Raw genomic sequence first — 12,952 nt, forward strand, 5'->3', positions numbered from 1 at the left:
ATGCTTACATCCTTTCCCACGCCATATCCTCCCCTATAGCATATCCTCCCCGATTTGTGAGGCCAATTCCCTTGCTGCTAAATAAAACAAACACTTTACAATTAACTGGTTAAATGGGTCTGTTCTTATAGGCTAGTATGGGTCAGGATGAATCAGAGTTAAACTAGGGCCCATGTGTAATACCCAGAAAACTATAGCATGCATTCCCCTGTCAGTGTAATTTATAGGCCTAATTATGATTCATCCTCTAGTTCTAATGAGTGATCACTAATTCTAATTCATCACAATCATCAGTTAAAATCTGCTGAAACACTGTTTCATTGGGCTGCTGACATGAGGATCGTGGGAAGGCAGTTATCCTGCTGTATGTGACGGTGGCATGAAGCCAAACGAGCCAACTTCATCTCTTGCAAAGCCTACATCATTCTGCATCTCCCAGGCTATACTTTTCCCTTTACGTTTGGTCTTCCAACTGCCCCCGCCTGTCTTAAACTTTAGGAAATCTCTGAATTAGCAGTGCAGGTCCTGGTCTAATTGACAGTTTCGTTCACACTCCAGTGTGCTTGTGCGCCAATCCTCTCCCTTCGCCGTTTCCATCGCTTTCATAATTGCCACCAACATAATGACACAGTTGCTGTGGCAACCACGTCTCTCTCTCTCTCTGTCTCTCTCTCTCTCTTTCTCTCTCTCTCTCTCTCTCTCTTCCACACACACACACACACACACACACACAGAAAAACACACTTTGGATCTCGGGAGTTAATTTGCTGAAATTACCTAATTTAGTAAGTTTCACCTGTTATTAGGCTATAATTCAACCCTGCGTTGTATTTTTTTTTTGTTTATTTTATTTTTATAAAAGAACAGTAGCCTAGCCTAGCTGAATTCCGGAGCGATATTTTTCTCCGAGCCAGTCAAATAGAGGTGTTCAGAGTCATTCAATCAGCGATACAGGGGAATAAAGAAGAACGCCACCAGTTGAATGGGCCTAATGACCAGCAGCGCAGAGTTGAGAGTCTCATCAGCACCAGTCTGAGCGACCAATCACAGCGCTCCCCCACTGGCGGACCTCCGTGAGGCCAGTCGCAGTTAGGCGGTGTAACCCATCTCGCTTGGAAATTATGAAGGGAACCAGCGTCAGTCGATTCCAGATGGAGAAAAAGTTGATTTGGGGGATTTTTTGGGTGACGCGTTTGTCATTTTGAGCACCTGAATTACTGCGTGTTCTGCGGGATAGTTGCATTGTAACTTGAGCTTTGAAACAAACGGAATTTCCCGTTGTGTCTAGTTGAATCGCCTTGTCACATGTACTATCAGAAAATCTCAGAACATCTCCTCGGGACCGACTCTCTCTCTCTCTCTCTCTCTCTCTCTCTCTCCTGCTCGCGTTTTTTCCCCCTCTGTCAGTCGTGATAATGGATTATCAATAGTCTGATGGAGACACTTCAAGAACGATTGAGATATGCAGCACTTGTGAAAAAAAGCATTTAAAACAGGTGGCAGATCCAGCAACAGTTCAAGCTGTCCTGATCCTCCTCTGCCACAATAACAGGCTGCCATCTGAGAAACGCTGAGATCCAGTGCGCAGGCTCTACAAGCGCTGTTCTCCAGCATCAAACCCCAGAGCAACGCACAGGTAAGGCACGACATTATGCACCTTTTTATTAATACAACACCAATTACCGAATTACACGCTCAACTATTTCATACCTTAATTGTGTGTTTTTGAGTTTGTGTTCTGTTTGGACGCATCAGCTGTGCTGAAGGCTGTTAAACAAAACATTTGGATGAAAGCTGCGCCATAGAAACATGTTGAGGCTTTATGATGGGCAGACATGTTTTTCACCACTTAAACACTTTAATCGAGAGCACATTGCAACATTAAGAACATATTCATATTAGGACCGACACATCCAGCCAGACTACACACACACACACACACACACAGACACACACACCGGCACGGATACACCCACGCAATCTTAGCCTACTGATACATGCAAGTAATTTCCATAACCCGCATGCTTGTTCATTGCAAGTTGAAACTTATGAACCTTATGAAGGATGGATTGGATTCTGACGAGTCGATGTCCAAAATGCAAAGCCGTTGCGCAGCATGTATTTTACTAAGAAGACTGAAGCTGCTCCGCTGCTCTCACTGTAGCCTAATTAAATATATTTTCATCAACATTTCTTATATTCGGATTTCCCCCTTCATTTATTCACATCTCAGTGCGTTTTTGCAACAAGGTGTCTGTCTTAAGAAAAAAGAGGCCATTTTGTTTCATTTCCAACAAACACCTGTTGAAATTGTTGCATGCCCAGCATCTGCACAGCTGGTCAGCATCCGGCAATGAAAGTAATGGGAGCCTTTTTGATTAATTTGCTTTGTTACAAATGCTTGGAATAGAAGGTATCTTTGGAAAGGGTTTGTTTTCCCTCCGGTGGCCAAGTAACTCAAGGATGCATCCTTACAGTTCTGAATGTGTTGCTCTTCACCCTTTAGTTCCCATCCTCTCTCGTTCTTCCTCCCTACTGCATTGCTTCAACAGCACAGTATGGATGTATAGAAATGTGCAGGAAAACATTTGTCCCTTTGCTGAAAAGATGTGATATGAGACTTCAGGCTTTTTGGTGCATGAGGACTGAATTCATTTGAGATCACATTCGTTGTTAGAAAGCTGTAACTGCACATTCATTGGGGGAGTGGTTTGGACACATTAGCCCGAAAATTCTCATGAACAGTGAACCGAATCAGAGCAGAAAAATATGGTAATGGAAGTTGAGTGGGGAGGCGTCAGTGTCATCTTGTTGAGCAAGTGACGGGCAGATGTGACTTTGAAATCTGGTTTGGCTAATGGGTGTAGATTGGATTCTGCCTCCCTTCTCTTTCACTGCCTCTTTCACTCACACATAGACAGAGCTGCAGTGCTATTCTGAGAGAGTTAGCTGCCTCATCCCACGCACAGAATCTGAGAAAGGCAGAACGAGGTAGAAAAGAGGAGAAGGAAGGAACAAGAGGTACAAAGGAGAGAGAATGGATGGACTACAAGGAGGTTTACAGAATGCCTACTACACTCTCTCACATGCACACAAAGCCTTTTTTTTTTAACAGTTTTTACATTCTCCCTTTTTTAATTGTTCTAACAGCGTGATGTACAGTCTTGATTAGCGCTCTTCTCGTGTGTGGCATTGACTGTATTTGCAGTTCTGTTTGGCGTTGCTGCTTGTGTGATGTGCTGTGTTGTATTGGTAAGTGCTGGGAGAAATGTACTTGATTCTGTGCCACCCACACACCGCCCTCCCACTCATGGTCGTCTCTCTGCATCTATACCTCTGGCTCTTCCCGCTCGCCACAATCTCTTTGCTCATTTAAATCCCTACCCTGCATTTATCCCTCTGCTGTCGTTCTCTCTTTCTCCCCACATTGGCATTACAGATGCTGCTCCTGCAACCAAACAGGCACACTAACAATCACTCTGGCCTCTAACAATGCACGCAATGCAAATATTAACATGGCCGTTATTATGTGTGAAAAAGTGAGGTTGCAAAGCATCTTTCTAATCATGCCTCTTGTTTGTGTTACAGCAGACACTCTGGCCGACACATTACAGGTTTGTCAACTTGCAAACCCAAAGACAATTCTGGAAATCAAGCAGAACATAAAGAAACGACAGAAAAACACTCTGGGAACATTAGTCAGTGGGAGAACTGCTGCCTTTGTGTCTTGTTTTTTACTCAGCTGAACTCACCTGGGAAGGTCAGAGGAGCATGTAACTGAAACAAGTGGAGCCCTCGGTGATTTCAGCATTCTGTCTCCCCCATCTGTGCCTACATTCTCCGCCACAGATAGGGACGTTTCTGATAATTACATGTAATTATAATTTCTGTGGGAGACAGATCTGCCTCTGTCTATTATTGCCAACACCTCCAACACAATAACTTCACACATTTACATATTTCTCAACAAAAGTGATATTCTTTGAACCTCAGAGACAAATCAGGAATAATTTTACTTAGATAGACATGTCACATGGAGACGCAATGTGCCATTCAGTTCATATCTAATTATTAGTGATAGGGTTGAATGACACGGGTAACTTTTTGTGCCTAAAACCTGAAAAGAAAGCATTTAAATATCTGTGACACTGCAGTGTCTTTCACAGGCTGGGAGTCGTTTCCTCGGTTTATGCTTACTCCTAATTTTTAGCTGTTACAGTCTTCTAGCACTTAAGCTGAGCCTCCCTCATTAACACCCCTCAGCCCAGTCACAGTAACAGTCCGTGCCAGCCAGGCGAATACGGATGCGCATTAATCCAACCATAGAAAAGATTGAGATCAAGGACAGTGGCTCTATAGATGTGATGAGTTCATGCCTAACGAGTTAAAATGGAGCTACATCCCCACTCCAGAGAAAGCTGGCATCATTAATAAACAGTTGTCATCAGTGGTGCAGTCTGTTAACCCCATTTGATTGTTTACAATGTTGATAAACACAAAATATGTGAAAAGAAACATAAATGTCATGCTAATTTCCAGAAAAGAATTGCTTACAGTTTAAACAAGTGCCAATTTTGAATGTATGTTATGTCATAAACTAAAATAGTAGGCTATAAAACAGATTAAACAGTTTACATTTGATACATCACTGGCCATAGACCATAACGTTGAAGTGCCGAGCTCAGCACAGGAATGTATAGGACTGCAGTATTTTATTGAAAATCCATGCTACTCATTTTTACTGGCCTTTGTGTGTACACAAATTAATTCCTTCCAGCGGCATGTCAGATATTTGTTCTTTTGTTAAGTGGGAAGTGTAGAACAAGGCATTAAGAACTAAAAGCATGAAGATTGCTATTTTCAGTTTGTCCTTTTTACAAAGCTGCATCCATTGTAGGGTTCTACTTAAGAGGGCAAAAGATGAAGTCATCACACATTCAGAGTTCCTTTCTAGCAGTAAATTAAAACCCCTTTAATACCATTATTGAAAAGTATTGAAACCTATTAACAGTTTTTAATAGTGTTAGACCTTTTCATTTGTATTGCTCCCGACCTTTTCTTATATTACACCACAGAACTACTCAGCTTCTGACAAAACTAAAAATTGGGTTTCAGATTTCATCCTCCAACGTGACTGAATAGAATTACAGATACATCATCAATATCCAATAGGTCATACATGTTACTTGAATATTTCACATGGCATTTTAATAGGTTAAACTGCAGAAGCGGATACAGTGTTGCAATTGCATTGACTCAACAACAGAAAATAGATCTCTTAGTCATGTAAAAATGACGCCCACCATCAATCTCAGAGTCCTCGCTGTCTACCTGCTCTCCCTCCTTACTGCCCCACTCACCGCTGTTGTGGAGACCTCTCCGTCCCCCCCTCCTCAGCAAACAGAGCGCTCAGTAAAGCCTTTGAATGAGCAGCCCAAGCCTGGCCCCAGCCCCCCTGTCCTGCTCCTTGCCATGCAGGCCAATATCAGGCCAGCTGCTCTCCAAGGCAGGACCAAAAATCCTGAGAAACTTCCAGAAACCTCAGAGGGAGTTCTGGAGGCTCCTCCGAGAGCCCTTCCCCAGGTCATGATTCCCAAGAATGTGACGTCATCAGAAGCCCTTGCATCTCCCTTGGCCGCCGCCCAGGTAGCGCCCATTCGACCCCGCATGATAGACATATGGATTGATGTATGTCGGGGTTACTATGACGTAATGGGACATTTTGACAGCGCTTTCAACTGCTCCAAGGACACCTTCATCTTTTGCTGTGGAACCTGCCACTACCGTTTCTGCTGCCCAGAGCGTAGCCGGCAACTGGAGCAGGACAGCTGTAAAAACTATTACTCTCCAGACTGGGCCAAGCCACAGACAGACGCCATGATATTACCAGAGGAATTAGGTAATGACCCAGACTTTGATCCACTGAAGCAGCAGAGCCACAACACGGGCTTCGTCATTGGGGGCGTGATTGTGTTCATGGTGGCTGTCGCTGTGGGCATTAAGGTAGTCTTCAACAAGGTGCAACAAGAAGCCAACCAAAGGGACCTCAACATGCCCAGGTGAGACTTTGAAAAATATGTTTTCATCCCCTCTTACTGCTGGATTTGATACTTCACTCAGTGTATGGATCCTGTAATAAAATCAGGTTTTCAGGACTTCATAAATAGCCCAGATTCATAATTTTGGTCTCAGAATGATTTTGTTAGTTAACAAATTAAACATATTTGTTATATCTTATAAGATTTGCATTTTGATTTTTGTAAATGTTGCAGTTTTCTATCTTGGTCTTTAGCAGGATGATGGTTGTAGACTGATCCCTTTAGTAATGCAATTGATATACAGTGTATCATTTTCTTTTATTATTCAAGTAGATTAACAGTTTTATGATTATACACACATTGATAACCAAACCATGAGTGATTGTTTAAAAAAAGACAATTTAATTTATTGACACAATTTAAACTGTGTATATGTCAATAATACAAGATTGATTAAATTGCTCTCAACCAAAATGACAAATTACGAATTGACATACTCATACAATGAGGATTGATCTTTCACCTGCCAATTCACTGTCCAAAATAATTCCATGTCAACAAAATTGATAATTACAAATACCGTTTAAAAAGGTAATCAGTTTGGTTTATTGTTAATTTCCTCTTGCGTTTCCCCTTTTTGCTTGTGTTTATTACATCATTAGAGCCCTGGTTGACATGTTGCGGCACCAGTCAAGCCCAGTCCAGCAGGATGAGAGAAACAACAGCGTGGCTCTGGCTGTAGGGGATGGACAGGGGACACTTGGGAGACCTCCAAAAAATCTTTATGCCCCAGGACTGCCCAGCAAGGACAACAGATGTGAGGGTTTAGGGTCTTTTACACCATTAGTAAATAGCACAATCAGAGGTACAATCCGAGCTTTTGTAACTGCATCCGAGGCACACCGTGTTTGTCACGTTGTGAATGCAGGTTGTTTTCTGTGTCCCACCATCAAGCCATCTTTGTAGAAATTATGAAAAAACAACAGTAATCTAGAGATCAGTGCTTTTGAAATACGCATACTTTACACAATGATGTCGAGAAGCTCTGTCCATGTGAGATGATGTGAAGGTGAATTAATGCATATCTGTCTATAGTTGCCTTGATCTTTTTATGGTAAAGAACCATTGAATGGGAAACTGACTGACATCCCTTTTGAGCTGATTACCTTATGTTCTTTTGACTTGCAGTGGGCAATTTGCAACACAATTTCATCCACTCTTCAGGCACCAGCCCCAAACACACCGCAACTATTGGTAAGGCAGCAATGTAAATTACATCTAATCACCACAATGTTTCATGTACTTTGTTCTGTTTCATTTAGGCTCGAAAGAAAACTCATTCATCCTAACGTTAATAATGATTATCAACACCTTGGTTGAAAGCAAGATGAAATCTGTCCAGTGAAGTCTGTCTGTGAGCAGATTCACACACAGCTACGTGCAGTGCGCTATGTCCGGAGGCGCAAATCTCATTTAACACAGAGTTGTTTTCTCCCTGTAGAACGCACTCCTCGAATGAACAATGCTCAGCTGGCAGCTGGAGGCACCCTGCTTTCCAGTAAACACAACAACACCAAATCCCAGCCTGCCTTTCACCACTCCCTGCACAACCTGGCTCAGCTGCCGCCCTCCTATGAGAGTGCCACCAAGCCCGAGCTCAACAGATACTCCTCACTCAAACGCCTCGGTAAGTACCTTCATTTTTGAGAAATCTGGACAAATGTTCCAGTGTGTCTGCTCTTGTCTCCCCCAGCAGCTGTTCCATGAGCACTGAAGCAGAGTGAGACTCTTGACACTATGGCCTAAAGTACATGATGCGTCATTATGTTCTGATGCTATTTACTGTGGTGATAAACAATTCAGAGAAATTTTGTTTGGCTTCCAGAGAAAGGTCTCGATGAGTACTCCTCTGGTTACTGCACCACCAAGCGCCGTCCTCACACGGCCCAGCCGGCCCTCCAGTCCTCTCAGCACCACCTCCACTGGGGTGGAGACTACACCCTCAGTGGCAGAGGAACTCTCCCCAGGCATGCAGTTCGTCCTTGGATCCCGCCGCCGCCTTCTGGCATGCCTGCCTCACCCACCCCAAATCCTTACCCTCTGGATCCCCCGGAGCCCCAGTACAACCCCAATTACGACACTCTCTCCAAGCCAAGGAAAGTCAAATCCACTGACCAGCTGCTCAACATGGGTGACGTCCCTGGCAACACGGGGACACTTTCTAGGTTGTCCAAGAACCAGCAACACCAGTACTACAAAGCCATGGCTGCCTCCAATAAGAACTCCAACACGCAGACCCTCACCAGGAAGACCCAGGACAGGCAAGAAAGGCAGGACAGGCAGGAGAGACAGGACAGGCAAGACAGACAGGAACGGCTGCTCATGTCCCCGGATCATTTGGAGGAAAGGATGGGGGTCGGCGGGATGGGGGTTGTAGATCCATACGCCCACACCGGAGGGGGTGTCCCCACGCTGCCTCGCCAGCAGAAGGCCCAGTCCCAGCAGAACGTCTGCGCCACGCCCTCCCTCGACCGACACCACATGATCAAGATGAACTCTCACCCCACTTCCGGACGAGAGCAGGAGAGGAGCACGGCCATGACAGGGCACATGAGCGGGGGCATGGGCTGGGCAGGGGAAGCTCCTGGGGCGGGGGTAGTCATGGGAACGGGAACACTAGGGGGCCACAGCGCTAGGAGGATGGCTTTTGCAGCGAAAAGGCAGAACACCATTGAGCAGCTACATTTCATACCGGGAGGGGGCGGTGGGGGGTCAACAGGAAGTGCAGGAGGGAGTCAGGGGATCAGGACGGGGAGCAAAAATGAGGTGACAGTGTGAGGCTTGTGCCCGAGTTTACCCCTCATCAAAGGTATGGGATTAGATCACTCTTCTGCATATAACTATTAGATATACAAGTTTAGATATACAACTACAATAAATACAACTAGAAGCATAAAGTATAGTAACAGTATAATGTGTTTAGGCTATTGAAATTAGTGTAATCTTGTATTAAAATAGCTTAACTATGATTGCTTAATTAAAAAAATCTAGGTAGGGAATACTTGTTCCAATTATGTGATAGCCTACATCAGCCATATTTTGTAACACAATTTGCCATATTGCCATATACAGCGGTGCCATTACTTGTAGAAAGAGTGACTGGAAGGGGGGAAAATAAAACCAACAGAAGTGTTGTTCATAATTTTGTTTTTATATATGTTTTTCAAAAAGTACTCAGGAGCCATATTAGATAGGGAATAAAACAATACATATATATACATATACATAAGGGTCAAGAAAGAGGAAGACCATGTGGAATATTGTATCACAGAATTTAATAGAGAATTGAGCCAACTACCTGCTGGACTGTCAACCTGCTCAGCTCTCGTCAACAATGATGTATTAAAATGAACCCCATGGGCGAGAAGCCCGGTGGACCAGATGAGTGTGAATGAAACGTGTGCCTGGTGAGGGATTTTGGAGATCTGACACTCAACCTCATACTGACACAGGGAGACAGAACTGTTTTTTGTTGCTTCCGATACAAATGAGCGGACAAGGTGGAGGCTGTTTCTGACTGGGACACAGCACCCTGACACTGTTGGGAGGACTCCTGCACCCGATTTAAACCTCGGACGTACCCACATCACCAATCTGACGCCTGGGTTGCCTAGTTTTCCATGTGACCTTAGATCAAATCCCCAGAGCAACTCTCTCTCTGCTCACTGTTACACTACAAGAGTGTAAATGGATGTTATATTACGTTATGTTCCCATCGATAGATCAGGAACTAACTGTAAAAACAATGGGCTACCAAATAATATAGAGCCATCTGTCACGTTATTACAAAAATATCTTGACACAAACATAGACTAGTGAAGAGACACATGTGTTCAGTTTACCAATTAGAAGGCAACTTGCTTGAATGCAGGCTGTGAAAGAAGAGCAAAGATTTTTCTACAGAGCACAAATTAATAGGCCGTGACGCAGAGGTTGCACTTACACAACTGTCCTTCAAAGCCATTCATGGAGATACAAAGAGTATACCACAGAGGAAGCTGGTCTGACAATCACCATTTTATTATTCTCACCAGATGAAAAGTTATACAAGTCAGTGATATTTTGTACAGTCAAAGAATTGGCTTCAGAGCAAGCCAAAACAACATCTCTGAGTCAGGGGAGAGGGCGACCTGAGGCCTTCTCCTGCGTGGCGCCAAATGCCGTAAGAGACTCGGATGTTTAGGAAGCCCTCCCCATCCTCAAGACCAAGATCTTGCTGTATCATAACGCACTTAAGCCAGTATGAGTATAAAAAAGATTTTAAAAAAAAAATACAAAAAAACAGAAAAGATTAAAAAAAATCTTCATCAATAACGCTTATCAATACTAAGGGCTATCCTATCCTATATACTGTAGTATGTGATATCTGTGGTCCATATAAAATACTATCTCTTTCTCTTGATTTTGTGTTGATATTGTCATGATGTATTAAGTATTAACGTGTACAAAAAACAAGAGCAATTTAAGCACAGTTCAAAGAGAAACACAGCGACAAAAACACTTTGCACAAATCTTTCCCCCGATATTTGCACCAGATACAAACTTACTTTGTATCGTGTCCTCAAGGTTTACATTCTGTACAAGCACGGCTGACAGTGTGACAATGGAGGGTATTGTATTGAGAGAAGATTTTTTTTTATCAGAGATAATTACGCGGATCAGAAAAGGAACTTGTTTGTTTTTGTTCAGTCATGTGAAAGGACACAGAGATGAAATACTGATAAACAGAAACACACACAATTCATTTGAACAATCTTCCTATACACAGTGCTAAATGTAGTTGTTCTGAATATGATGGAGTGTTATTATTAATAATTATTATAACTGTTATGGTTATTATTAAAAATTATCTTATGATGTGATGTTCTTTTACTTGGTGGGATTTAAGTGTTTATTGTTTTTAGATAACTAGCATTCTACTGACTAGTTGTTGTTTTTTTCATACATCTGGTCATAAATTCAAGTTTTTAAAACATTCCAAATCTTGATGCATGCCAGCTCCATTTCATTGAGAGGCAGTTACAGTATGCCTGGATTTTAAGGTCATCGATGCCTATATGGCCGATTGTCCAGCTGTATGTACTGTGCCTAGACATCGGCCTTATGACTTCTTGATCTCAAGTGATTACTTAGGTTTCCACTTGAGTACAAAAATATCTATTGAAAAAATCTGCAGCCTTCTTAACGTATGTCTAGACGACAGGGTTGTGAAGGATAGATGTTTTTGGGATGGGCCAGAAGTTATTAACCAGACTGGAGGCGGTCTGTTGTCTCCACTGCAGCAGCCTGGCCCAATAATATTATGGGTTGTACACACTAAACCCATGATGCCATAATGTATTTGTGTTTCGGATGAATGTTTATTACACAAGATGGGGGAAAAACAAAGGTTTAATGGAAAGCAGAATGCTTTGAGTGTCTTTTTCAGGGAAATAGGGCAGGTGACATACAGTAGTATTAGATTTTTTTAATAGAGCCACAAAAGGTCTGTAGCAAAGTCTGTAATATCTCACAAGCCATATCCATCAAAACTCATCATCACAATTTTATAAATGGTTAATCTAATTTGTGCAAGTATTGTATTTTGTATAGCTAGTACAATCAGAATATTTTGAGTGATCTCGTCGACATTAATTTGAGGATTCAACAAATTATGTGTTAGTATTTAATGAATTGTACAGTGCCAAACTCATAACATTTTGTTGTCTTTCTATTGTCATAGCCTCCTACAAAACTACAGGGGTTCTTTATTTTATTACAACTGAGAATAAACACACAGGCAAGTGAGCGGAAAAGCTAGTTATCAGAAAGAAATTAATGAATGTGGTGTGTGTTTTTACCATTATGAATTTGTTTAGAGAGAGGATGGTTTATGGCCAGCTGACTAAAGCATTACTAACAGTAAATTTTATGGACAGGTACCATGTCCAGTGATGAAATTCATGGATTTATTTTCATGCCTATAAATTTCAAAACATCCCTTTTGTTATTGTTCAATGCATTGATCCCCTTGGATACAACAGTGACTTACAAAATCATTTGTATAATAAAGTTGGTGGAAAAAAATGCTTTGTCATTCATTACAGCGTGAATTTATTGCATAAATGTTTTTCAATTATTTTTAGTCATTTTTACCTTAGTTGTAATCAATCTTTTTCAACCTGACATGAATGCTCAGGTCACCTACAACCTCTGGTTTTACGTCTAATCCTCTGGCACACAGCTCATCAATATAACCAAACCAAGGCACTGTTTTCTGTCATTCAGTGACATATTATCTTAGCATGGAATGTTATTAAGATATTCATCCACCATTAGATTTATCACACTCTTTTTAATGCAAAAAACTCACATTAAAGTGCCATGCACCTTACCTTGAAACAATATTACTATTTCAACTGGGCTGTACAATTATTAATTTCTGATAAAAAAAAATTGTACCTATGCATTTTGCAGGAGTGGACCTCCAAGTGCCTGGCTGCTTACACGTATTTATCTAAGATTTAAGAATATCTCAGACTTCAGTTAGACTCCATGTTCATTGTTTGCACAAAGCTAATACAGGACTCTCTTAAATAGGACCAATTCAATGTACAATCCAATTAAAGCAAGACTAGTTTCTGAAAGAAAACACATGACAACACTTCTCTGTTTCAGCAGACAATCTGTGTATTCTGGAAATAATATACACTCACCGGCCACTTTATTAGGTACCCCATGCTAGTAACGGGTTGGACCCCCTTTTGCCTTCAGAACTGCCTCAATTCTTGCTGCTTCAAGGTGCTGGAAGCATTCCTCAGGGAGTTTGGTCCATATTGACATGATGGCATCACACAGTTGCCGCAGATTTGTCG

At 42.1% G+C, this 12,952-nt stretch overlaps 1 protein-coding gene across 2 annotated transcripts; it reads left to right on the plus strand.

Annotated features, from left to right (window-relative positions):
* Positions 1 to 733: 733 nt before the first annotated feature.
* LOC117946208 (protein shisa-7) lies at positions 734 to 11,887 on the plus strand. 2 transcript variants are annotated; one of them, XM_034874167.1, is made up of 6 exons: positions 734 to 1,636; positions 3,589 to 6,059; positions 6,701 to 6,855; positions 7,227 to 7,292; positions 7,540 to 7,725; positions 7,924 to 11,887. In XM_034874167.1, the coding sequence occupies exons 2-6, from the start codon at positions 5,293 to 5,295 to the stop codon at positions 8,874 to 8,876; spliced, it is 2,127 nt and encodes a 708-aa protein (XP_034730058.1). In that variant the 5' UTR covers positions 734 to 1,636; positions 3,589 to 5,292; the 3' UTR covers positions 8,877 to 11,887. The 2 variants fall into 2 exon arrangements, with proteins under 2 accessions (XP_034730058.1, XP_034730059.1); XM_034874168.1 differs by lacking the exon at positions 734 to 1,636 and adding an exon at positions 2,597 to 3,252.
* The last annotated feature ends 1,065 nt before the right edge of the window (positions 11,888 to 12,952 follow it).

Source organism: Etheostoma cragini, chromosome 6 (assembly GCF_013103735.1).
Source record: "Etheostoma cragini isolate CJK2018 chromosome 6, CSU_Ecrag_1.0, whole genome shotgun sequence".
In the NCBI taxonomy this organism is placed as follows: Eukaryota; Metazoa; Chordata; class Actinopteri; order Perciformes; family Percidae; genus Etheostoma; species Etheostoma cragini.